The sequence below is a fragment of the Mesoplodon bidens genome (assembly GCF_964165515.1).
Source record: "Mesoplodon bidens genome assembly, chromosome: 5".
Taxonomy (NCBI): Eukaryota; Metazoa; Chordata; class Mammalia; order Artiodactyla; family Ziphiidae; genus Mesoplodon; species Mesoplodon bidens.
This window is the reverse complement of record NC_138161.1, coordinates 2,079,184-2,101,600: the sequence shown is the minus strand read 5'-3', so window position 1 is coordinate 2,101,600 and position 22,417 is coordinate 2,079,184. Positions and strand designations below refer to the sequence as shown.

The following is a 22,417-nucleotide window of genomic DNA, read 5'->3' as shown; positions in this document are numbered from 1 at the left end:
AGAGTTTGGTCATGGAGAGACTTTGTCAGTGGATGTCCTTTGCTGGTTGACATAGGGCTCATGATGTACATCAGTATTTACATCTTAATTCAAGTGAAAGACGGAATCCTCACTACTGTTTAACTCCATTCCCTCTTATTCCCTTGTTGTGCTGTTATTGTTATGTATGCAAGCTGGTATCATTTGCTTCCAGCCTAAAAAACTTTATTAGTATTTCTTATAAGGCAGGTCTACTAGCAACAGATTCTCTCAGCTTTAGTTTATCTGGGACTGTCTTTATTTTACCATCATCTTTGAAGGATAGTTTTGTTGGATATAAGATTCTTGGTTGACTATAGTCTTTCACCGCTTTTATGTTATCCCCCTGCCTTCTGGCCTCCATTGTTTCTCATGAGAAGTCAGCTGTTAATCTTATTGGGGTTCCCTTGTATGTGATGAGTCATTTTTTGCTGCTTTCAAGATTTTCTCTTTGCCTTTAAACATTTTGACTATGATGTGTCTTGGTGTAGATCTCTGTGCTTGTTCTGTTTGGAGTTTGTTTATCCTACTTGAAGTTCATTGAGTTTGGACGTATAGGTTAGGGTTTTCCATCAACTTTGGCAAGTGTTCAGACATAATTTCTTCGAATACTTTTTCTGCCCTGTTCTGTCTCTCTTCTTCTGGTACTTCTGTTACATGTACATAGGTTGGCATGCTGAATGGTGCTCTGAGGCTCTGTTTGTTTTTCTCCAAGGTTGTTGTGTAAGGTTATTTCTATTCATTTTTTTCTGTGAAGCTCCATTCTTTTTCCATCTTTTCTTCATATGGTACAATTTCTGTTGATCCTTTTTCATATTCACTGATTTTTTTCCTCTGCCAGCTTAGATTTACTTTTGAATCTCCGTAGTGAAATTCTTCGCTTTTTTTTTTTTAAAGAAGATGTTGGGGGTAGGAGTTTATTAATTAATTAATATATTTTTGCTGTGTTGGGTCTTCGTTTCTGTGCGAGGGCTTTCTCTAGTTGCGGCAAGCGGGGGCCACCCTTCATCGCGGTGCGCGGGCCTCTCACTATCGCGGCCTCTCTTCTTGCAGAGCACAGGCTTCAGATGCGCAGGCTCAGCAGTTGTGGCTCACGGGCCGGGTTGCTCCGCGGCATGTGGGATCCTCCCAGACCAGGGCTCAAACCCGTGTCCCCTGCATTAGCAGTCAGACACTCAACCACTGCGCCACCAGGGAAGCCCCAAATTCTTCATTTTGATTAATGTACTTTTTTACTCCAGAATTTTGTTTACTTATGTATATTATAAAAAACGTATACATATATTTTGTTATGGTATGCAGTAGGGGTTGAGAATCATTTTTTTCCCCATATAAATATTTTGTTTCCATGTAATTCATTGGAGTTCTCCATTAAATTATCTTGGAACTTTTGTCAAAAATCAATTGACCATATATGTGTGGGTCTATTTATGGACTCTAATATGTTCTGTTGATCTGTTTGTATATCCTTATGCCAATGCCACACTGAATTGATGGCTGTAATTTAATTTATTTTTTTCTGTTTTTAAAAAATTGAGATATAGTTGATGTACAATGTTATATAAGTTACAGGGGTACAACATAGTGATTCACAATTTTTAAAGGTTATATTCCATTTATAGTTACTATAAAATATTGGCTGTATTCCCTGTGTTGTGCAGTGTATCCTTGTAGCATCTTTAAGAATTCTAGTTTTGAATGACTTCTGTCTTTTTACTGATGTTCTCTGTTTGATGAGATGTTGTCATCATACTTCCCTGTAGTTCTTCAGACAGCGTCTCTTTTAGTCCTGAGCATATTTACAGTGGCCGCTATGAGGCTGTTGCCAAGTCCAACACGTGGGCCCCTCAGAAGCAGCTTCTGTTGCCTAGGTCTTGCTTCCCAGTTTCTTTGCACAGGTCCTGCTCTGTTGTTGTTGAAAACCGGATGTCTTAGGCAGCGCCTGGTGGCACTGTGGGGGCTTGATGCCGTTTACCTGGTCGTTTACTTGCTCACTGGCCTGGCTCCGGGCTCCCGTGTGACTCAGGGTCCACTCTCCGCCAGTGCACGGCCTCCCATCTCCCTGCTCCTGTTTTTTCTTGTCTTTATCTTTCAGCCTGGCAGCCTGGGTCAGCACAAGCCTCTTACTGGTCAGACGGTGCTTAAGCCCCCATGGCCACAGAGGTCTTTGCCCTTTACCGCTGGATGCGTGTGTGTGGCTGGGAGGCTGCTGTCGTAGTTCAGGGAGCTGACGTTTTGACCCGCCTTCACAGGGTCTAGTGGCTTTGCCATTCTCTCTGGCCACTCCTGAGCCAGTGCAGCCTTGAGCTCACACCACCTCCAGCCTGCCATGGCGCCGCTTCCTGGAAGCTGCCCCCGGGCCAGGGCGGCTTGCTGCCCGGCCAGTGTCTGCTCAGAGGTTGTGCCTAAGCCCCCATGTTATTGACGCCCCTTCCAAGGCCCCTGTCTTGGAGCTTGGACCCGAATGAGCTGGCCAGGCCTGGGAGGCGGGGTCTGGGTTAGCACAGTGTGATGGGCCGTGTGACCTGGAGGATTTTGAAATCTTGATGTGGGATGAATGGGGGTGGGAAACAGTGAGATTGCTGAGGTGGAACAGTGGCTGTGAAACGGGAGGGACAGTAGGAAGGTGGGAGGTTTGGGGGGAAACCTGGTTCCTCTCACAAGGGCTCCTGAGTGTTGAGGGTGTCATTCGTAATCATTACTGATCCTGCATCTGGTCTCAGAGGGTCCCGCAACCAGGGTCCAGGCCTGGGTGGTGAGCTGGGGCTGCAGAAAGGGTGTGGCTTGAGAGCTCTGGGGCCCGAGCTGGGGGGGCCTCGGGCTCCTCTCCAGCTCCTGCTCTGGAAAAGCCGGGGTCCGGCCCTCGCCGAGGGGTCTCTGAAGCCACAGAGCAGGTCTTAGGTCTCCTCTGTTTCCATTTCAGGAGTGGGCTTTCATGAATGCCAATGTGTTTGCCAGGACCACGATAGACCCCAGCGCCTTGGTGCAGAAGCTGGACGTGGACGCAAGGAGCAGCGCCTCCGTCAGGAGAGGTGAGAGCCAGCAGGACTGACCTTAGGGGCGGGCGCCAGGCCCACTTCCCCGTGCTCGCAGGCACGGCCCAGAGCAGATTGCAGGTGCGCCTGTACGCTTCGAAGAGGTTTGTTTTATTAGTGGAAAATTTTAAGGATGTACTAAGCAGAAGATGGTATAAAGACAGTCCGTCTGCCCATCCTCTGTTTTCAGCACACACAGTACTGGGTTATTTTGAAACAAACAGCATTTCCCTCAAGAATTCTTTAGTAAGTATTTTTAAGAGCTCTTAGAAAAAGAGACATAAACACGCCTACAAGGCCATTATCACACCTAAACAGATCAGTGGTAATTCCGTATTTCAGATAAACGAAGTAAAAGAATCTGCCATCTTCGTGATAGCCTCAGTGAAAACCAGGTGGGAACAAGGGTGCATTGCAGCCCCCGCTCCCCTTCTCCTTCACGTGCTTGTCATGTGGGGGGGTCTTTTTCCTACTGCACCTCCCCCACGTGGGGCTTTGTGGTGTTCCTAGCTCCAGCGTCCCGTCTGGGCTGCTCCTGGAGGTGAGGAGCGGCTCTCCTGCCCTGGGTGGCCACACTGCCACCAGTCTCTGGAGAGAAGCTTCATGCTGCATATGTGAGCTGCACGTTTACGGATGAGCCATTGAGAATAAAAGCGTCTGTAGCCCTGTGGGGAGCACTCTGGCCTCCAGGGCAGGGCTTCTAGGTTTTTGGCATAATGTTTCTGGGTTTCCATCTACAGTTTGTTATCAGCTGTTGCAGTGGTAAGCTGTAGTTATTTCACAGGTATGGCTTCCATCAAGCATCTCCCAGGAGGTCATGTTGTTTGCATCGTTGCTTTGGATTTTTTTTTATTTCACTGGGGAGATTATCGGAATCTCCTTGCCCTTCCTTGTATGTTGAAGCTGTAGGGAGGGAAGCCTTCTCCCCTCTACCCTCCTAGGTTCTTGGCTAGGACCCTGCAAGTTAGACTAACAAAGAGAGATTAACAAGAGAAAAACAAATTACTACTGTGTGCAGGTCACATCACATGGGAGAAACCTCAGTGATGAGTAACTCAAAGTGGTGGTGAGAACTTGGGCCTCTGTAGCATCTTAGCGAAGAGCAGTGATGCTGTGGGCTTTCAAGGGCAAATCGGGGGGCGGGGGGTGACTACATGGAGGAAGGTTCATGCAGGTGCATGTGGTGCCGGCTCTGGTGTCCTCATGGCCATGAGACTTTCTCGGAAGAGGGGATGCATGGCAGTCCTGAATTCAGAATTTTCTGTTTTTAGTCAGATAGGGAAGTTCTGAATGGCTTCTTTCTGCACCTGCTGATTCTGTTTGCCTCCAGCCCAAAGTAATCCTGACATCCAAAGTGCTGTGTTTGCGGGCACCGTATTCTCGGCCCTCAGACTCTCCTGCTGTTTCTTGGGATGGATTCCGCAGAGCACGTCGCGGCTCTGGCTGCGTGACCTGCCTGAGTGCTTTCCCGTGGGGGGTGCCGCAGGGACTTGCCTTCGTTTGGGTGGGCAGGGTGTGCCTGCGGGGGGCCGGAGCCATGGCCACTCAGGTCCCTTTGATGACCCACATGATCAAACAACTTTCTGTGTGTTCATTGGTCCTCTTACGGTTTGTGTACCGGGCAGTTTTGATGGCTTTTCTGGCCAGCACCAGCATCCCTGGGGTCCCATCCCAGACCTGCGGAACCTTGTTTCCACACCCCCTCCAGGGGTCTCCGATGCTGCCAGGTTCAGGACACTGGCCCAGGGCCTAGTGGGTCCTGCCTTGTGGCTGTAGGAGCATAGGAACCCCCATCTCCTCTCGGTCCTGAGCTGTGATGGGCTGTCATCCAGATCTCCTGATCAGCCCTTGCGGTCCTGATTTGCGGGACTGTCTCAGCGGGCGGCAGGCAGAACTCAGTTACCCCTGAGCCTTCGTACTCAATCTGAGGGGTTTTACAAAATTCCAGGCTGCCTCCGACAGCATTGGCTGCCCGGAGAGCACGGCCAACCAGAACGAGCAGATGTCACTTCCCAGCAGAGGGGGCACTGAAAATCTGGGTGGTGTGGCCTGAAAACCACAAGGTGTGGAGGGGGGACAGGGAGAGGAGGAAGGAAGAAGGGTTTCTTTTCTTTTCTGAGGCGGCCTGTGGGCTGTGACCGTGCAGGAGAAAGAGCAGCTGAGAAAAAGGCTCGTCACGCTCACAGGCCCCAGAGGCCAGGGCGCGGCGTACAGGGCCCCGCGGGAAAGCAGCAGGGTGGCCAGGAGAGAGAAGATGGGGACTGGCCAGCCCCCAGGAAGCAGTCTGTCTCCAGCCAGAAAGGTGTTTTGTTTTGTTTTTATTAAGGATGTCGGAGTGTCATAATATACAGAAAATTAAAGAGAATTTACAGAAGGAGAGGGCCCGGGCTCTGGCGCGCAGAGCGCTGGCTGCTGGGAGCTCTGCGGCCTTGCGGCTGGCAGAGCTGTGAGAGCGTCAGGTCCCGGGGGGCTGGAGGAAGTGGGTGCGGCCCAGCGCTGGCGGTGGCTGTGGGGCATGCGCTCCGGAGCCTCGCAGCTGGGGGCTCGGGCGCGGCCCCTGGCTCGCTGGCCCTCGGCTGCTCCCCTGTAACCGGGTGATGCTGGTCCTTGCGTCTTCGGTGCCGCCTGCTCTGGGGCTCAGATGAGTCAGGAAACGTGGAAAGTGGGGAACGGCACCTGGGCCTGGCTTCCGTAAGTGCCCCGTGATTCTGGAGGAGCAATCGGCCATGGGTCCCGTTGAGCGAGGCCCTCTGCTGGCTGAGGTGCCCTGGCTCCCGGTGGCAGGTGTCTTTCACGCCTCCCTCTCCAGCTGCTCTTGTGTTTTGGGGTTCCTCAGACCTGCCTCCTGGGCAGTGCCCTGGATCTCTTGGACTATGGGCCTCGTGGCTCCCCGGGGTTTGAGCTGGGACCGGTGGCCAGAGGCAGGTCATGTGGAAAGTGGCATCCGGTGACTCAGCTCTGCTCAGTGACCTGCTGGGCCGTGGCGGCGAGGGCGCGTGTCTGCCTGGATGAACACGTCCTTGCCCTGGGCTGAGGCGCAAATAGCACTGCTCCCCGCGTCCCTGGCCACTGTGCCCGTGTGGTCCATGTGGTCCCAGAGGAGCCCGGTTGTGGGTCCCCCCCGCTCCCCGCCCCGGGGTGGACACATGTCTGCTGGACTCCCCTCCCAGTGCAGACCTGCGCTCACACCCTCCCCTGCAGCCTGGACGCAGTGGGGCCTGGTCAACCCTGGCGGGGGCAGGGTTTGCTGGCGGCATCTCTTTAGCTTCCATGGGGAGCCTCTGGAAGGCCTGCTGGCCTAGGAGCCAGGTCTGCCCCCCAGTTTTCCTTCTGATTCCAGGCAGGGGCTCTGAGCTTCCTGTGGGGGGACCACTGGGCTCTGCAGTGATGGGCCTCCCCGCCCCCGACCAGCAGCAGAACTCAGCTTCGCCCTGAGGGTCAGGCCCGCGGCCCACGGATTGGCACCTGCACGGGAGCGGCCTCAGCTCCTCCGCATCCGGACTGGAGGGCGGGTGGAGGTCGGGGCCGCTCCCGGGCTCCAGCATCCTGCCCCCGCACAGGGCACCACCCTCCAGTTCTGTGTTCTTTGTGCTGTGGTGCTGCGGGAAACAAGCCCACTCCGTGCTCAGGTAAAGCACCTGCGCTGTTGCCAGTCCTCCGCCTGTACCCTGGGCTGGGCAGTCCTGGCCCCTGAACTCAAACGGGGACGTGAGTGGTTGGAGGACGGGCTTGGTTAGGGACACGGGAGCAGAAGGACAGGAGGGAGGAGGTGGCGGTGGCAGCACGTCTGCAGGGGCTCTGGGTGGAAGAGGTTGGGGAAGTGACCGTGATGAGTGGACGAGCAGGCCTCGAGGCCCCAGTGGAGGGACTTGGCCTTGGGGTCACCCGCCTTCAGGTCCCGTGGGCTGTGCTGCTGAGACGCCCCCTTCCCCCACCCAGGCAGAGAGCTCTGCCCTGACCTTCCCTTTCCTTGCGGCCTGAGCTCCCCCCCGCTGGCAGACCGCTGCTGTTTCCTCCGGAACTCGGTTTCCTCCGAGGCAGGTGCTCAGCAGAGGGCAGCAGAGCTGCGTCTCGTCTTCAGGCTGAGCCCAGACCTGGAGCGGGTCCTGCCTGGAGGAGGAGAGGAGGCTTGGGAGGGCTGACCTTGGGGCGCAGACGGACCCAAGCGCTTCCCAGAGGCTGTCTTTAGGGACTTCTGATGCAGCTCCCCATTGAGGGACTTGCCCCGCCTTTCAAGTCAGGTCTGTGACACCAGGGCTGTGACCCCAGGGCTGTGATGCCAGGGCTGTGATGCCAGGGCTTTGACAGAATAATCCACTTAGAGCTTTACTAAGCTTTACTCATCTCCACCCGGCCCGAGTGTAACAGGAACAGGAAGGGTCAGAGCCTGGAGGGAACTGCTGCTCCGTGGAGACCCACTTTGGCCAGAGGTGGTTCACTCTCCCCTTGGCCTCCCTGGCCTCTCGAGGCCACTGAGGAGAGTCCTGGAGGTCTCCGGTGGGCAGCGGCATTTGCGGGTCTGGGAGCTGGAGGGTGCCTTCCTGGTCTTGGCCGTGGTGCGTGGTGCCCGCCGTCCTCTGTGGCCTCAGGCTCTGAGCACCCCGTGTGCTGCCCGGGCGCTTGCCTCCTGGACGTGGGGGGAGGCCCTGGGAGGGGTGCCCACTGTCTCCAGGGCTACCTTGACTAGCGGGGCCTGAGCTCTGTGTGCTCGACCAGAGGATGGCAGGCATGGGCCCCTGGTCTGGGCCTGCTGGCAGCTGGGGGACAGGAAGGGCCCCACTGCTGGGTTCTTCTCACCTCGCTCTGCCTGCGTTGCGCCCGTTCTTTTGGACACACGGAAGCAGGGAAGAGCACGGAGGAGCCTGCCTGCAGGGTTTGGAGAGGGAAGGGTTGGGGCCCTTGGGCCGGCTCCTCCTCCTTGCAGGACGGGGTGTTTCCCAGCGCCTTCTTCCAGCTCTGGACGGGCTCTCGGCTGGTGGGAAGTGCAGGGGATTTGGCCGCAGCGTGGCCTTGTGAGGAGGCGTGTGTGGATGGGCCCAAGGTGCCGAGGAGCTGGGTGCACAGGGACCCCAGTGTCCCGCAGCGCACCCTGCACCCCAGCCCTTGTGCTGTTTTGTTGCAGGGCCCAGCAGGAAGGGCAGGTCAGAATCGCGGGGGTAGAGGTGGACAGACACTCGGCTTATGGCACACAGCACCGGACACAGGTAGTCAGAGAGGAGAGGTGCCGGACCACTGCCGGAGTCTTCGGGCAGGAGGTGGCGTCTTGGCTGGCAGCAGGTCCCCGGCGGCTGAGCGGGAGGGCCTCAGGCAACGTCTCTGGAGCAGCTCTCGGCAGCGTGGAGTCGGTTCCAGTCGCTGGGCTCGGGGGTCTCTCTAAGGAACAGCGTTTGTCCCGGGAAGGGGGCCTGGGCTTTATCGGTTGTTTCTTCTGTCTCAGTGACGTCCGCGCCCCGTCAAGCGCCTCATCTAGGGTAACGCTCTCAGCTCATCACTAAGATGCTCGCGGTCCTGCAGCGGACGTTTCAAAACAGCTGCCGCGGAGGTTCTTGTTGGCCACCGTGGCTCCATTTTGAACCACCTAACGTGTCTTCACAGCTCACGTGTGGGATGAGTAGGAATTATAGCACAGAAGAAATCGCATGATAACACTCGCCCTCCGCCCGCTGCCCCACTGCCCTGCGCTGGGCTGAGCAGTGACAGCCCCGTGCCCGTCCCACCAGTGCCGGTGCAGGGGTGGCTGAACTCCTGCGTCGGGGGAGGCCAGGTGGGCTTAGGAGGTGTCTTTGTGGGCAAAAGCGAAGTCCGTGTAGTGGGGTGAACGTTTGCTAAGTGCCCATGCCTGCCGGGCTATTGGGCTCAGGGTGGGCAATGGGAGTGGCCCAGCAGCCCCCTGTGTCCCCTGCCAGTGGCTGGAGCATCCCTACAGACAAGGGGTCTCCCTGCCCAGCCCCAGGACCTCTCTTGGTGCTTCCCTCTCAGAGCCTCAGCCTGGACCTCTGCTCCCAGCGTTACCATCCCCCTTCTGTGTGGCACCCCGGTGGCCCGGCTATAGAGTTGGGTGTGGTCCTCCTCCCGCTGACAGGTGGGACCTTGGGCCCTCAGTCCCACAGAGCAGCTACCTGGCCCCCCCTGGTGTTCCTCCTTCATTCTTCTGAGGGCAGACACGGGTGGACACTGACCCACCTGAGTCTACCCTGGGCACTGGCCAGTGACAGCATGACAGGTGGGGCCTGTACCCTGCTGTGGCTCACACTGACCCTTGGAGCTGTGACATGATAGGTGTGTTGTGTATCCCTGCCCCAGCTGTGCTGTGCTGCTGGCGTTCGGGTCATGGGTGCAGGAGGCCTCAGGTGGGCCGAGGCCCCAGATCTTGGTCTGGGCCAGGGTCCAGACCCTGGGAGCGCTTGCTTGCGGCGCTGGCAGGGCAGGCGCTCTACTGGCCTGTGCTCCGCGATAGCTCTGGGCTCCTGTCCGAGCTCCTGGCTCCACGGCAGCTGAGCCAGCGCTTGGGTGGATGCCGAGTCGTCCATACTGAATGGCCACGGGGCCCCTCCTTGCAGCGCAGCGCACCCCTGGCAGAGACTTGAAAATTAGGGACCAGCCTCCTGCTAAAATTACTTTTGTAAAAAACATTTCATAGTTGAAAAGGCAGGATGTGCACATTGTAGAAAAGAGAGAAGTAACAATACAAGTAAAAGCTGTTCCTGTGTCCCCACATGGACTGTGTGTCTGTGACCCATCCCGGCGCGCAGATGCTCCCTGACCTGGGTGGGGCTGATGCCACCCGGGGAGGGGCCACAGGCTGCTCTTTGTCTAGACGGGGCCCCTCATGTGGGCAGCTCAGTGAAGCTGGGGCCCCGCTGGGGGGATGTTGGCCTGGTTGTCTCTCACGAGGTGCATGGAGTGCCTCTGTCCTGTGCTCCACACACTGACCAGGACACCCTCCTGGCCACGAGGAGGGACAAGTGCTCCCCCCCGAGCCACCTGCGTGGGGGTGGCGATTTCTGGAATTGTGTTCTCAGGTCAGTGAAGCCAGTCCTGGTCACCGGCAGGTGCTCCTCCTCTGTTACCAGGTGGGGTGGCCTGAGCACCTTCTCTGTCCTCGCCTCTCCTGCCATTCCAGAACCTTCCTCTGAGGGGGGACACTGTGGTCTTTGGCCTGTCCAGGGCTGAGTCCGAGGGGGCTTGGTGCTGGGATGGAGAGAAGTGGTACACAGGCTTCAGGAGGGAGCGGACGGGACAGGCTCGACGTGGTACCGCTGCCTTCTTGGTGCTGGCCAGTGTCCCCCTGAGTGTGCCCCATCCAGCGTGGATGGCCCGTTCTCACGGGGTGTGTCTGTAACTGAGCGGGACCCCTTGGGGCCTTCGTGGGGGGGGGCAGACCCCTTGTGCACAGCCTCTGCTGTAGCTCCTTTCTGAAGTGCCCAGATAATAGTATCTTGAGCATATTTCCTGAGTTTTTCAGATGCTAAAAACCACCACTAAGTGGAAGAGATTAACCACTTGATGATCCTGAGCACGTAGCCCCCAGCCCTCCTGGTGCCTGATGTTAACCACCCTGTTACCTCACCATCAATCGGTTAGAGAACTGTGCACCAGCTGATCACATTCCCTGCCACCCGCCTCCGTCCCCTGGCCTTTAGAAATGCTTTGCTGAAGGCTTTCGGGCAGTTTGGGGTTTTTTGAGCACAAACCCCCCGTCTCCTTGCTTGGCCCTGCAACAAACTTTTCTCTGCTCCAGGCTCTGATGTTTCAGTTGTTTGGCCTCGCTGTGTGTCGTGCACTTGCACTTGGTGCTTGGCAGCAGGTCCGCAGGCGGGACCCTGTCACAGGGCTGTGGCTCAGACACCTGGGGCACCTACATGTGGCTGCTGTCCCAGAGTCGGAGGATGGGCGCTGGCCCGTCTAGGGTTGGCTTGAAGTACCAGGGTCGACTGGATGCCGTCAGGGACACTCAAGGGTCCTTCGCAGGGCCCTCTCTCCTGTGAGTTTGAAAACTTCCATTAAAGCCCCTATGGAGCCAGGCCCTCTTCCTTTGGCTGGACATACATGTCCGTCTACAGCCCTGGAGACGTCCAGAGACACGACAGAGCGCCGCCCTCACTCAGCCCTGACCGCAGCCCTGGGGACGTGGCGGCCCTGCCCAGATACCGCCTTCTTCTTAAGGCTGGTCCACCTGGCCCGCTGGCCCCTCACTGTCCCATTGAAGGGCTTTGCCAGCCCTTGGGGGTTGGGCTTGTTGGGCTTTTGGAGCCTCCAGGTGCCCTCGGGGTCCCTGGTGGGATGCTGAGGTGAGCAGACCTGAGGCGCCCTGGCCCCGCAGTGCCTGTTCCCTCCCGTGCCCCTGGGGGCAGCGTCTGTTGGCTGCCCTGGGCCGGAGGCTCCTCCGTCTTCGGGCTTGCAGTCTCCGCGGGACTGAAGCTTCCCCAATCCCCTGGGCCTCACAGGGTCGGCGTGCCGGGCCCCATTTCCTGGGCTGCTGGGCAGGGGTCCTGGGTGGCGCGGGGAGGGTCCCGCCTGCGTGCCAGCCTGCCCCTTGTTCACATGCCGCGTGCACTTACGGTTCTGTCAGTCTCTGCGGGTCGTAGACTCTTTTCTTTTGGAATTATTTCAGAATCAGAAGTAAGGCAGAGAAGACTTCTCCCTGGACCTTTGAGGGTGGGTCCGGGGCTCCCGTGGGAGGCGCCTCTGCTGTCTCCTGCCGCTGCTGCCCTTGCTCAGGCTCCCGCCCCAGACGTGCCGCCCTCACCCCAATGGCGGTTGGGCCCCGCGCCGGCCCGGGGACATCCCCTCCCTCACCCACAGCCCCACGGCGCTGACGCCTGCAGGGCGCCTGCCATGCAGCCCCTCCCTCCCATCACCCTCCTGCAGACCCGCCGGCATCCCGAGCAGCCCGCCGACCTGGCCCCGGGTGACTGGCGGCCCTGCGCCTCCCCTTCCTGCTGGGCTGGGAGGTCGGGGTGAGTGGGGAGGAAAGCAGGCCAGCTCCAGGCACGGCCGCAGCGTGTGGGATCTGACCCTTGGGAAAGGGATTAGATCCCCGTGGGAGTCACGGGGTCCAGCTGACCAGGAGTGCCGCCCTGGCGGAGCTGTCTCTGCGCTGCTTCTCCTTAGACGCCGTGGGTGTGTTGTACCAGCTCGGGAACCTGCGGGACAGTCGGATCCTGAACAGAATGCGCCCCGGGTGGAACGTGGCCTGGGCTTAAGCCACGTTACCTCTGGAGAAACCAGCTAAGGCCCAGTGAGCGGGGCAGTCTGGAGTTGCTCTGCCTGGTGTGCTGCGGCCCTGCCTGGGGGGCCTGGTGTCCCGCAGCCGGGGCCAGGTGCGATGGTCGGGCACCCTGAATAGCTACACCTGTGTGCACACCTTGGGCTCCTGGCTTTGTCCTGCTCACCTCGTGTTCTCTGTCCGCAGGTGCCAAGGCCAAGGCTGTTTTGCCCAAGAAGGAGAAGCTGAAGCTGAGGCGCGAGAGGTGGCTGCAGAGTAAGCTCCCCTTGTCCCTGGTGGGGCCCTGTCCCTGGTGGGGCCCTGTCCCTGGTGGGGCCTTGTCCCTGGTGGGGCCCTGTCCCTGGTGGGGCCTTGTCCCGGGCTGGCTCGGAGCCCACTTTGGGTGGTCTGGGGCCCTGGAGGAGGGGGCCTGCGATGTGACAAGCAGGCGGCCCCGCGGGGAAGGGGCTGGCCCTGTCACCCGTGCAAGGGTCCGCAAGGCCTTGCCTCAACCCCGACCTCCCCCACCGGGAACGTCGCAGGAAGATGCTTCTCCCGTGGAAAACATCGCAAAGGGAGTGCGTGCGGGTCGGGTGTTTTATGATACCTACGAAATTTCCCACTTTCTGGGTCTGCGTGTGTCCCTCCAGGCCCTCCTCCGGGTGTGTGACAGTACGGGGTCCCCAGCATAGGCGGCTCTTCACCCACCTGGTGGGGTCGGGGACCCCGGGCCTCCGCTCTGCGGGGGGGGGTGGCTCCCTCCTTTCTGAGCACCTGTCTGTGAGGTGGATTTCTTCTTATTGATTTTGCTTGGAAAAGATACTTACATTTCATGATGCTGAATATCTGCTGATTTTTTCTAAAGATTTTCTTGTGAAGATTGTTTTGAAATTTTTTTCTTACAGTTGTCTTTTTAGTGTTTTGCTGACTTTTAAAATTTATTTGAAATGGTTTTTTCTTTATGTTTTCACGCAGTTAGAACATGATCTGCGTTATTTTTTCCTTGAAGGTTTTAAAGAAACTGTATGCTTTTAATTTTTTAGAGAAATTTATCAGTTTCTTCCACAGTTGTTAATTTTAAGTTTTCTTTCACTTTTTGGATGTTTCTTAAGGAAATGATTCATTCATCCATCTTCTTTTTCACAGTCCCTAGCATGGAGTTGTGCAAAATATTCTTTGTAAAATGATTTGGGAAAGTTAATAGGCCGGGAGCACTGGGGCCCTGAACGTTCCTGGGCTACAATTTTTTGATGACGTTTAAGTTTTCTTCCATGACGGTTGGTCTTTTTTTAACTCCTTGAGTTAATCTTGGTCACTCATTTTCCTATAAAAACATCTAATCTAATCAGATTTCAACATTTATTAGCAGAGTTGTTGGCTTCTCATTATTTAATATCCTGTTATCATTCTTTATTTGTATCCTCTTCTCTAATTTCTGGTTAATTTTGTTTCTTCCATGCCAAGAATTCTTGTATTTAGTTGTCACTTCTACTCTTCTTTTTTTTCCAAATTGTTAGTTTCTGTTTTTTTAGTACCCCATTCTTGGTTTCTTTAGGTTTGTTTTAGTGACGTATTTATTTTTGTATGTTTTGTTTAGGAATGAAAGGCTGTATGTCAGCCTCTGAATATAGCTTTAGCTGCGTCTCCGAAGTTGATTTTACTTAGTATTTTATTACGAAAAGCTTTGTACGGATAAGTGGGAAGAATTTTACAGTGGTGTCCTTATGCCCACCATCCACATTTTACAGTGAGCACCTCACTTCTTTTTTTTTTTTTTTTTTTTTTGCGGTAGGCGGGCCTCTCACTGCTGTGGCCTCTCCCCTTGCAGAGCACAGGCTCCGGACGCGCAGGCTCAGCAGCCATGGCTCACGGGCCCAGCCGCTCCGCGGCATGTGGGATCCTCCCAGACCGGGGCACGAACCCGTGTCCCCTGCATCGGCAGGCGGACTCCCAACCACTGTGCCACCAGGGAAGCCCTGCACCTCACTTCTTTATCACATGCCTGTTCATCTGTCCATCCCATCTGTCTGTCCAAACACCAACCCATGTTTTAGCTACGTGTTCCAAAGTAAATTACAGACTTCAACACACTTTCTCCCAAATGATTCCGCTGGAGTTCAATATTTGTTTATGGTTCTTTTTAGTTTTTATTTTGAGGTAAAATTTACATGCAGTGAAATGCAAATCTTAAGTGTGCTGTTCAGTGATTTATGACAAATGCCTACACCTGTACAACCAGAATCCCTTTCAAGGTGCAGACCATCACCATCACCCAGAAGTACCCCGTGCCCCTTCCCAGTCCCGACTCCCCGAGAGGTAGCCACCATGTGGTCTTTTTCAGGTCACAGTTTAGGTTTTACTGCTCTAGACATCGTATTAAAGGAGTCGTGTAGGATGTGCTCTTTTTGTGTCTGGGTTCTTCTGCTCAGCTTGGCATTGGGCTCATCCGTGCTTCGTGTAGCCGTAGTCTGCATGCACCCTTCTGTTGCTGAGAAGTGTTTCTTTATGTGGACGTACCGTTTGGTGTCCCCTTTCCTATGGATGGACACCTGGTCTGTTTTCTCTTTTTAGTTGCTGTGTATAAGGCTGCTATGCACATTCTCTACAAGTCTTTCTGTGGACATATGTTTTCATTTCTCTTGGGTAAATACTTGGAATGGAATGCTGGGTCATAGGGCAGGTGTATGTTTAGTTTTATCAGCAAGTGCCAGACGTTTCTCTGCTGTGGTTGTGCGTTTACGCCCCCCCAGCAACGTGGGAGAGTTGTGGCTGCTCCGCGGCCATGCTGGCACGTCTGTCCCTGCAGTCCTAGCTGCTGAGCGTGAGGTGCCCGTCGTCATGGTGAATGGGCGTTTTCACGTGCTGCTGCCCATCGGGGCGCCCTCTGAGGCCCAGGGTCTGCTTCATGAGGCTCTTGCTGGGCTCTTTATTATTGAGCTCAAGGAGTTCCTCTGTCCTGGAGACCAGTCTTGTCAGGTGTGTTTTGCAAATAATTTTCTCACAGACTGTGACTCGCCTATTTAATTTCTTAACAGGTTTTTTTTTTTTTTTTTTTTTTTGATGAACAGAAGTTTAATTTTGAGGAGGCTGATTTGTCTTTTTTCCTTACGGGGTTAGTGTGCGTGTGTGTCTTGTTTAAAAAAATGGCCCAGTCCCAAGTCAGGCGGATAAATCCTACTCTTCTAAAAACTTTACGGTTTTGGCTTTTTCGTTTAGGTTTGTAATCCATCTTGAATTAATGTTTGTCTATGGTGTGAAGTCCTGGTTCAGGTTTTTCTTCTTCTTCTTCTTTTTTTTTTCCAGTTCCAGCACAATTTGTTGTAAAGACTTTTCTTTCCTCATCAGTTGTCTTCGTGTCTTTGTGAAAAGTCAGATAGCCTCTCAGTACCAGGCTGTCTCAATTGCTGCAGCTGTGAGGCAGGTCTTGGGGTCAGATAAGGGAAGTCCTGTGTCCCAGGTCCTCTGTTTCAAGACTGCTTTGGATGGTCCAGGTTCATAGCATTTCCATATGAATTTTATCACAGGCTTGTCAATTTCTTGAACGTCACCACCACCAACAGAACCTATTACAGCAATGACGGGTTGCTTTGAGTCTGTAGATCAGTTCAGGAGAATTTTGCCATTTTAACAATATTGGGTCTTCATCCATGAACGTGGTATCTCTCCCCTTTTATTTACATTTTCCTTAATTTCTGTCGTCAGTGTTACGTGGTTTTTAGAGTAGAAGTCTTAGATTTTTTTTTTTTTTGCATAAGCTTATGGCTGTTTTACAGTTTTACAAGCTGTTATAAATAAAATTCACAAAAGCTTCATTTTCCAGTTTTCTGCTATTTATTATATTATTATTAATTAATTATGTATGAATCATTATTAATTTTGTATCCTCTGGTCTTACTAAAATTGTGTTAGTTCTGGTAGTTATCCTGTGGATTCCTTAGAATTTTCTGCATAAATGATCATGCTACTAAAATAGAGACAGTTTTACCACTTTCTTTCCAAACTCTGTTTTATGTCGTCTTCTCATCCTCCTGCAGTGGCTGGAACCTTTGTGGCGTTACTAGAAGGGGTGAGAATTGGTCCCAGTCTCCACGGGCTGAGGACTGGGCCATGGTCACTGTCCCGTGAGCCTGCTTTGCTCAGAGTCAGTAACCCCAGGCCGTGATGGTGCATAAAGCTAGTGGTCCTCACGCGAGCTCTGTTTCAGGCCCTGTTTATAAGGAACTTCCCTTCAGTTGCTTACAGGTTAGCAAATGTGGGCAAGGAAGCAAGGAGAGAATGACCAGGATGGATGGGCCTGCAGGGATCTGGTGCCTCTGCCCTCCTGGGCACCACATAGAAACACAGGTTTCAGCCCATAAAAATTTCCCACGTTCAGCATCCCACACGCCAGTGAAATTGTCTTATTTGTAGTGTTCAGTTCTTGCACAGGTAATTTTTAGGAGTAGCGGGAGGGAGGGACCACCCCCCCTTTACCCAGGATGGCTGGTCGCAAAGCCTGCTCTTCGAGTTCCCACCTCCCTGACGCCTCCTTGTCGGAATTTCCCTCGTTTCATAATTTTCTCCAATATCCAGTAGGCCAGCTCTCTTGTTTCTTGTTCTTTTTCAAAAATGTTTTGGCTATTCTTACACATTTAGTGTTTTTAAAAAATAAGGTTTGGAATTAGATCCCAGGTTCAGTTACAGGCCCTGTTGGAGTTGGAGCTGCGTCAGACTTGAGGCCGGTGTGGGAGCCGCGCTCGGAGCCGCCTGGCCAGGTTGGCGGGGGTCTCTGCCATCCCTTCTGTGGCCTGCTTCATCAGTCTGTCTGATGTACACAAGATGAGGAATTTCTGGTAGATAATCTCTCTCAAATTAAGGAAGTTCCTTCTGTTCTTGGTTTCATTGTAATCTTTATCCTGAGCGGAGAGTGAATTCTGTCAGAGTCTTTGGGCACTTCTTGTGGTGACTGTAGTCTTTCCCTTTGAAGCAGCAACTGCAGTGACCACCTGGCACGTGTCCCTGTGTTGTGCTGTCCTTGCATGCTTCGATGCGTCCTAGGTGGGCCCCACGCGTCTTTAACCTAAAATGCTCTGGCTTTGATTTTCTGGCATTCACCTCCATTCTCCTGTGCGCTGGGCCTGCTTTGCTCGCCTGGTCCCCCAGCTTGGGCGCCGGGCCGGCCAGCCAGGGAGGGAGCCACCCTGTCCCTTCCCCTGCCTGAACCCCCCTGACCCCCCGCTTCTGCCTCAGCCCTCCTGGGAGCCAGGGCTCTCTGGGAAGGGTCACCCGGCTTGATGAGGTACTGAGTAGATTGTCTATCCTGTCAGCATGGAGGGTACTGAATTGTCACCCTATACATCCTGACATCCCTGGCATGGAGGAGTGGCCCGGGTCCCAGGGCAGGAGGACCCAGGAGGACGGGCGGTCTTCTTCCGCAGAGCTCAGCTCCTTGGGGTGAGTTGAGGGTCCCCTGGGCTCTCCCAGTCTGGATGCAACTGGGGTGGGTGTGTCCCTGACTTGGCTTGTCCGGGTGGGCCTTTCCGAGCTTCTCTGGGCAGCGCGGGCCTTCGAGGCTGGACTGCGACCTTGGGGACGAGCTGCTCCTGCCAGGCCTCCCAAGCAGCTTCTGTTTCCAGAAAGTGTTCTCTTTTGGAAATGCCTGTTAAGGGTCACCACACCTCCCTCGCTTCTCACATACACCTCCTGGGGCTTGGGTGGACCGGGCCAAGCCGAGCGCATGCACGTTCTTTGTACTGATAATCGGTGGGCTGTCCTGAGGGTCCTCACTCGTGGGCCCCCGTCCAGGGCCCTGTCCTCCTGACCTGCCCCATGCCTGGTGTCATCACCGCCCTTCTGGGTGCCGTGCCCACCGCCATCGCCTCCTGCACCCGCCCCGAGGGGTGGCCGGGCGGCCGCAGTGCCTGAAGGGCCGGTTGCAGACTCACAGCCCATCAGGAGGGAGAGGCCCCGCGTCGGGCCCGCCTGGGCCGCTGGCCGGCGCTTCTCTGCGCACCTCCAGGCCTCTGTCGGCTGCTTGCCAGGAAGGTGCTCTCAGTCCCCTCTTTAGATGGGATGCAGAGTCCGCAGCCTGGTTATTTATAGCCCAAGAAACCTCGTGCACTTGGGAGGCAGGAGAGCCTCTCAGGCTCCAGTCTGATTGTCCCACATCATCAGAGCCTCATTTCCAAGTTCGTTAGTAGCAGAGCCTTTTTTTCTGTTAAGGAATCTAATGCAGAACAATCAACAAATCAATTGTCACAGGTTCAGGCAGTTTCCCTGGAGCAAGGTCTGCACACAAGCTAGTGAGCTGGCGTGTTCCACGAGCCACACTGTGGAAATAATGCATTTGAGTACGTGTTTTATTAGCATTTTTTTTTTTTTTTGGCGGTACGCGGGCCTCTCACTGTTGTGGCCTCTCCCGTCGCAGAGCACAGGCTCCGGACGCACAGGCTCAGCGGCCATGGCTCACGGGCCCAGCTGCTCCGCGGCATGTGGGATCCTCCCGGACCGGGCCACGAACCCGCGTCCCCTGCATCGGCAGGCGGACTCTCAACCACTGCGCCACCAGGGAAGCCCCAAATGAAAGCTTTGTTTTTGCTTTTTTTTTTTTTTTTTAAGCAATTTTGAAATACATATATTTTAAAATGAAAGTCAGATCCTGAGGCCACTCTCCTGTCCAGGCCCTGCCGAACCCCTTCTCTGTAGAGGCCGCAGCCCTGCCGGCCGGCACAGCCTCACCCCAGTGGCTCGTCCGTGCCCTGCCCTCTGCTTGGCACCCTGGACCCCCGGGCCCCACCGTCCCCTCCCCAGGGTCTGTCCCAGTGCCCATACCCCTCTTCCCAGGCCCCCCCACCAGTGCAGGAGCCCCCTTGAGACCCTGCGGTGCATGTTTCCTCTTGCTTTGGACCTGGCCACTCTCACCCTGTTCCCTTGTTGGGGACCCTCCTGCCTGCTGACGTATCCCGTGGGGACCTCTTTCTCCTTCCTGGGCGTGTGTGTCCCTAGGAGGCACAAGGGAAGCAGAGTGGGAGGGGGCCGGCTCCTCTGACTGTGCGGCCCCTCCCTCCTCCCACCCCACTCCCGCGGCCGGCCCGGCCTTCTCAAGGGCAGCTCCCCCGCCTGCAGCCCGTCTCCTCATCAGCCTGTAATTCGACAGCCACCTCCGGGATTAAGGGGAGCAGACCGCTGGGAGTCAGCCCGCCCCGGGGTCCCGGCCGAGCTCGGGCTCTGCGGACTGGGAGTCGGGACCCTCTGTCGCTGAGGGTGGCGGCCGCGCGCTTGTCCTCCTGGGTCCCCTCTCGCTGACCCCTTATCCCTCTTCCTCAGAGATCGAAGCCACAAGGCTGGCGGAGCAGAATCGCAAGGCGGAGCGGAGGCGCAGGGCCACGGTGGTGGTAGGGGACCTGCAGCCCCTGAGGGACGCCCTGCCCGAGCTGCTGGAGCTGGAGACAGGTGGCCAGCGGTGAGTGTCCTGGCCACGGAGCCGCCGCCTTGTCCAGGGTGGGAGGACAAGCAGGTGGGTGGCCGGGCCGGGCACTGACCCCGCAGAGGCCCGTCTTGACTTGGACACCCTTGTCCCAGGCCCAGCCATGAGCCAGGGGCCCTGGGGCCTCCTCGGGGGCGGGTGCCCGGCGGCACGTGGGCAGCACTGTTGCTCTCCCGCCGTGTGGCCAGAGCGGCTCAGCCGGGCCGCCGCCGGGCTCCGTGCTCTCCTGCTTGTCTCCCGGGAGCCGCAGCTGCTGCCTTTGCCGCCTCCCTCCCCGGACTGGCCGTCCTCCTGGGGCCCTTCCTGCCTCCCCGAGTCCTGTGTGCTTTAGGAGAGCGCGTCCCTCTGCTGTGCCCGGGCTGCCGTTTCCGAGCAAGGGTGAGGCCGCCTGGCATGGCCGGGAGGCGCCAGCGCAGGTGTGACCACGACCTCGGCTTTAGGACGAACAGGCAGCAATTGGAGGGCCTTTCTGTTCTGTCACAGTTGCTGGACCGCCATCATTTACTGTGTTGTCTCTCATTTTGCCTTTTTGAAATAATTATTTCTCCTACTGAATTCCCCTCTGAGGAGGAAAGATCCAGGGCTGGCAGGGGACACGCTCAGGGCCTCTTGGCTGCAGAGCCAGATGGTCGGTCCAGGCTGGTTCCGGGATGGAAGCACCCAGAACATCAGGTCCAGATGAGGAGTGGCCAGCAGAGCTGAGATTTGGCGACGGAACCAGAACCCAATGCACATTCCATTCCTGGTTCTTGAACAAAAATGTGACCCGGTCAAGCATCCTCTCCCTGCTTTTAGCTTTCTCATCTGAAAAATGTGCTCGGGGCTCCCCGAGGGGAGAGAGCCATGTACACACGGCGGCCAGCAGCCCGAGGAGGACCGCGTGGGGCTGCGGGGGCTCAGCTGCTCTCCCAGCCCCAGCCTCCGGGCGACCGGGGTCACCGATTCCCCCTCTAGTGCCTCTTGGCACTGGGGAGCTGTTCGTTTAAGTAAACATTATTTTAGAACAGTGTTTGAATATAAATAGAAAAATGACGGAGATAATACCAACAGTCCCAGTGTAACTCACACGCGGCTTCCTCTCTGTGACGTCTTACGTCAGCGTGTGCGTTTGTCACAATTAAGGACCAACACTGATTTGTAAGTAATAAGCTTACAATAATAATCGACTAAACGCTCACAGTTTATTCAGACTTGCTCAGTTTTCCTTGGTGTCCTTCTGCTGTCCCAGGACCCCATCCAGGTCCCCTCAGTCATCGTGTCCCCTCAGAGCTCCTCTGGGCTGTGCCAGTCTCTCAGACCCCCTGTCTTTAATGACCTTGACCGTTCTGAGGACCAGTCGGGCGCTCTTCAGGACGTCCCTCAGTGAAGTCCACGGGGGGAAGGGCCCTTCTCATCACGTCCCGTCCGGGGTGCGTGCGTCACGTGACCTGCACCGTGGACGCTGACCTTGGCCACCTGGCGCAGGTGTGTCTGTCAGGTCTCTCCGCTGTGCAGCTGCTCCCCCTTCCCCCCCGTCCTCTGGAAGGAGGTCGCCGTGCACACCCCGCACCCAAGGAGGGGGGACGCTCCCCGAGGACGGAGTGTCTGCAGAACCACGTGGATCCTCCCGCAGAGCAGATTCCCTCTTCCCCCGTTTCCGTATCAATCACTCATTTACGTCCGCTTGCACCCGTGGGTATTTATTTTATACTTCAGGCCATGATCCAGTACGACTTTGCTCTGTTGCTGAACCGGCTCCAGCTCTGGCCCCTGGCAGCTCCCTCGGTTGGCTCCACTGTCCCCTCGACACACCCATCCATGGAGGCTGTTGTGTTTTGTTTCCGATCACTTTCCTTCCTCTCTGGCACAAGGTGCTCCAGGCTCATCCCGGGCATTTCCTGCTCCTGTCCGAGAGAGTCGGCGTTTCTCCAGGGAGCCCGGGTCCCTTCTGTTGGAAGTGGTGTAAGAAACCAAGATCTGGGCACTCACTGGTGTGCTGACCGCGGCTGGGGTGTGGTTGCTTCTAGGTCCTCTCAGCTGACAGCAGGGACATAGGTGTGTGTCCTGACCCAGGTGTGTTCCTGTGAAATTCGGGGAACAGTCTGCAAGTCCATCCTCACTTTTCATGCCGACCGACAAGTCTGGGGTCCCCAAGACCACTCTTAGGTTTGATGATTCTCACAGAAGGCCATTACCCTCAGTTACAGTTCATTACGGAGAAGAATACAGATTAAAATCAGCCAGGGGAGGGCTTCCCTGGTGGCGCAGTGGTTGAGAGTCCGCCTGCCGATGCAGGGGACACGGGTTCATGCCCCGGTCCGGGAAGATCCCACATGCCGCAGAGCGGCTGGGCCCGTGGGCCATGGCCGCTGAGCCTGCGCATCCGGAGCCTGTGCTCCGCAACGGGAGAGGCTACAACAGTGAGAGGCCCGCATACTGCAAAAAAAAAAAAAAATCAGCCAGGGGAGGAGACCATGGGGAGGGCCTGGGAGTGTTCCAGTCTTCCCTCCCTGTGGGGGCAGCACAGAGGTCTTGCCCAGGATGTGCAGGGACCCCTACCAGTCTCCACCCCTGGGGGGCATGGGCGAGCAGGCCGGCAAGCTTTGCCTGTGGTCCCTTCACTCGATTCCTGTGGCCTTCTAGCCAAGTTACGCCTGGCTGGGAGCCCCCAGCCCCATTCACAAGGTTGGGGTCCCCATGTCATCAACCCTC

At 55.9% G+C, this 22,417-nt stretch overlaps 1 protein-coding gene across 5 annotated transcripts in view; it reads left to right on the top strand.

Annotated features, from left to right (window-relative positions):
- Positions 1-22,417, top strand: part of SLX9 (SLX9 ribosome biogenesis factor) — a 46,495-nt gene that overhangs the window by 2,370 nt on the left and 21,708 nt on the right. For all 5 annotated transcript variants that reach the window (XM_081235486.1, XM_081235487.1, XM_081235488.1 and 2 more), the window contains exons 2-4: positions 2,942-3,050; positions 12,469-12,537; positions 19,567-19,702. In XM_081235486.1, coding sequence (XP_081091612.1) covers positions 2,942-3,050; positions 12,469-12,537; positions 19,567-19,702 — 314 coding nt within the window. The remainder of the gene's footprint in view (positions 1-2,941; positions 3,051-12,468; positions 12,538-19,566; positions 19,703-22,417) is intronic.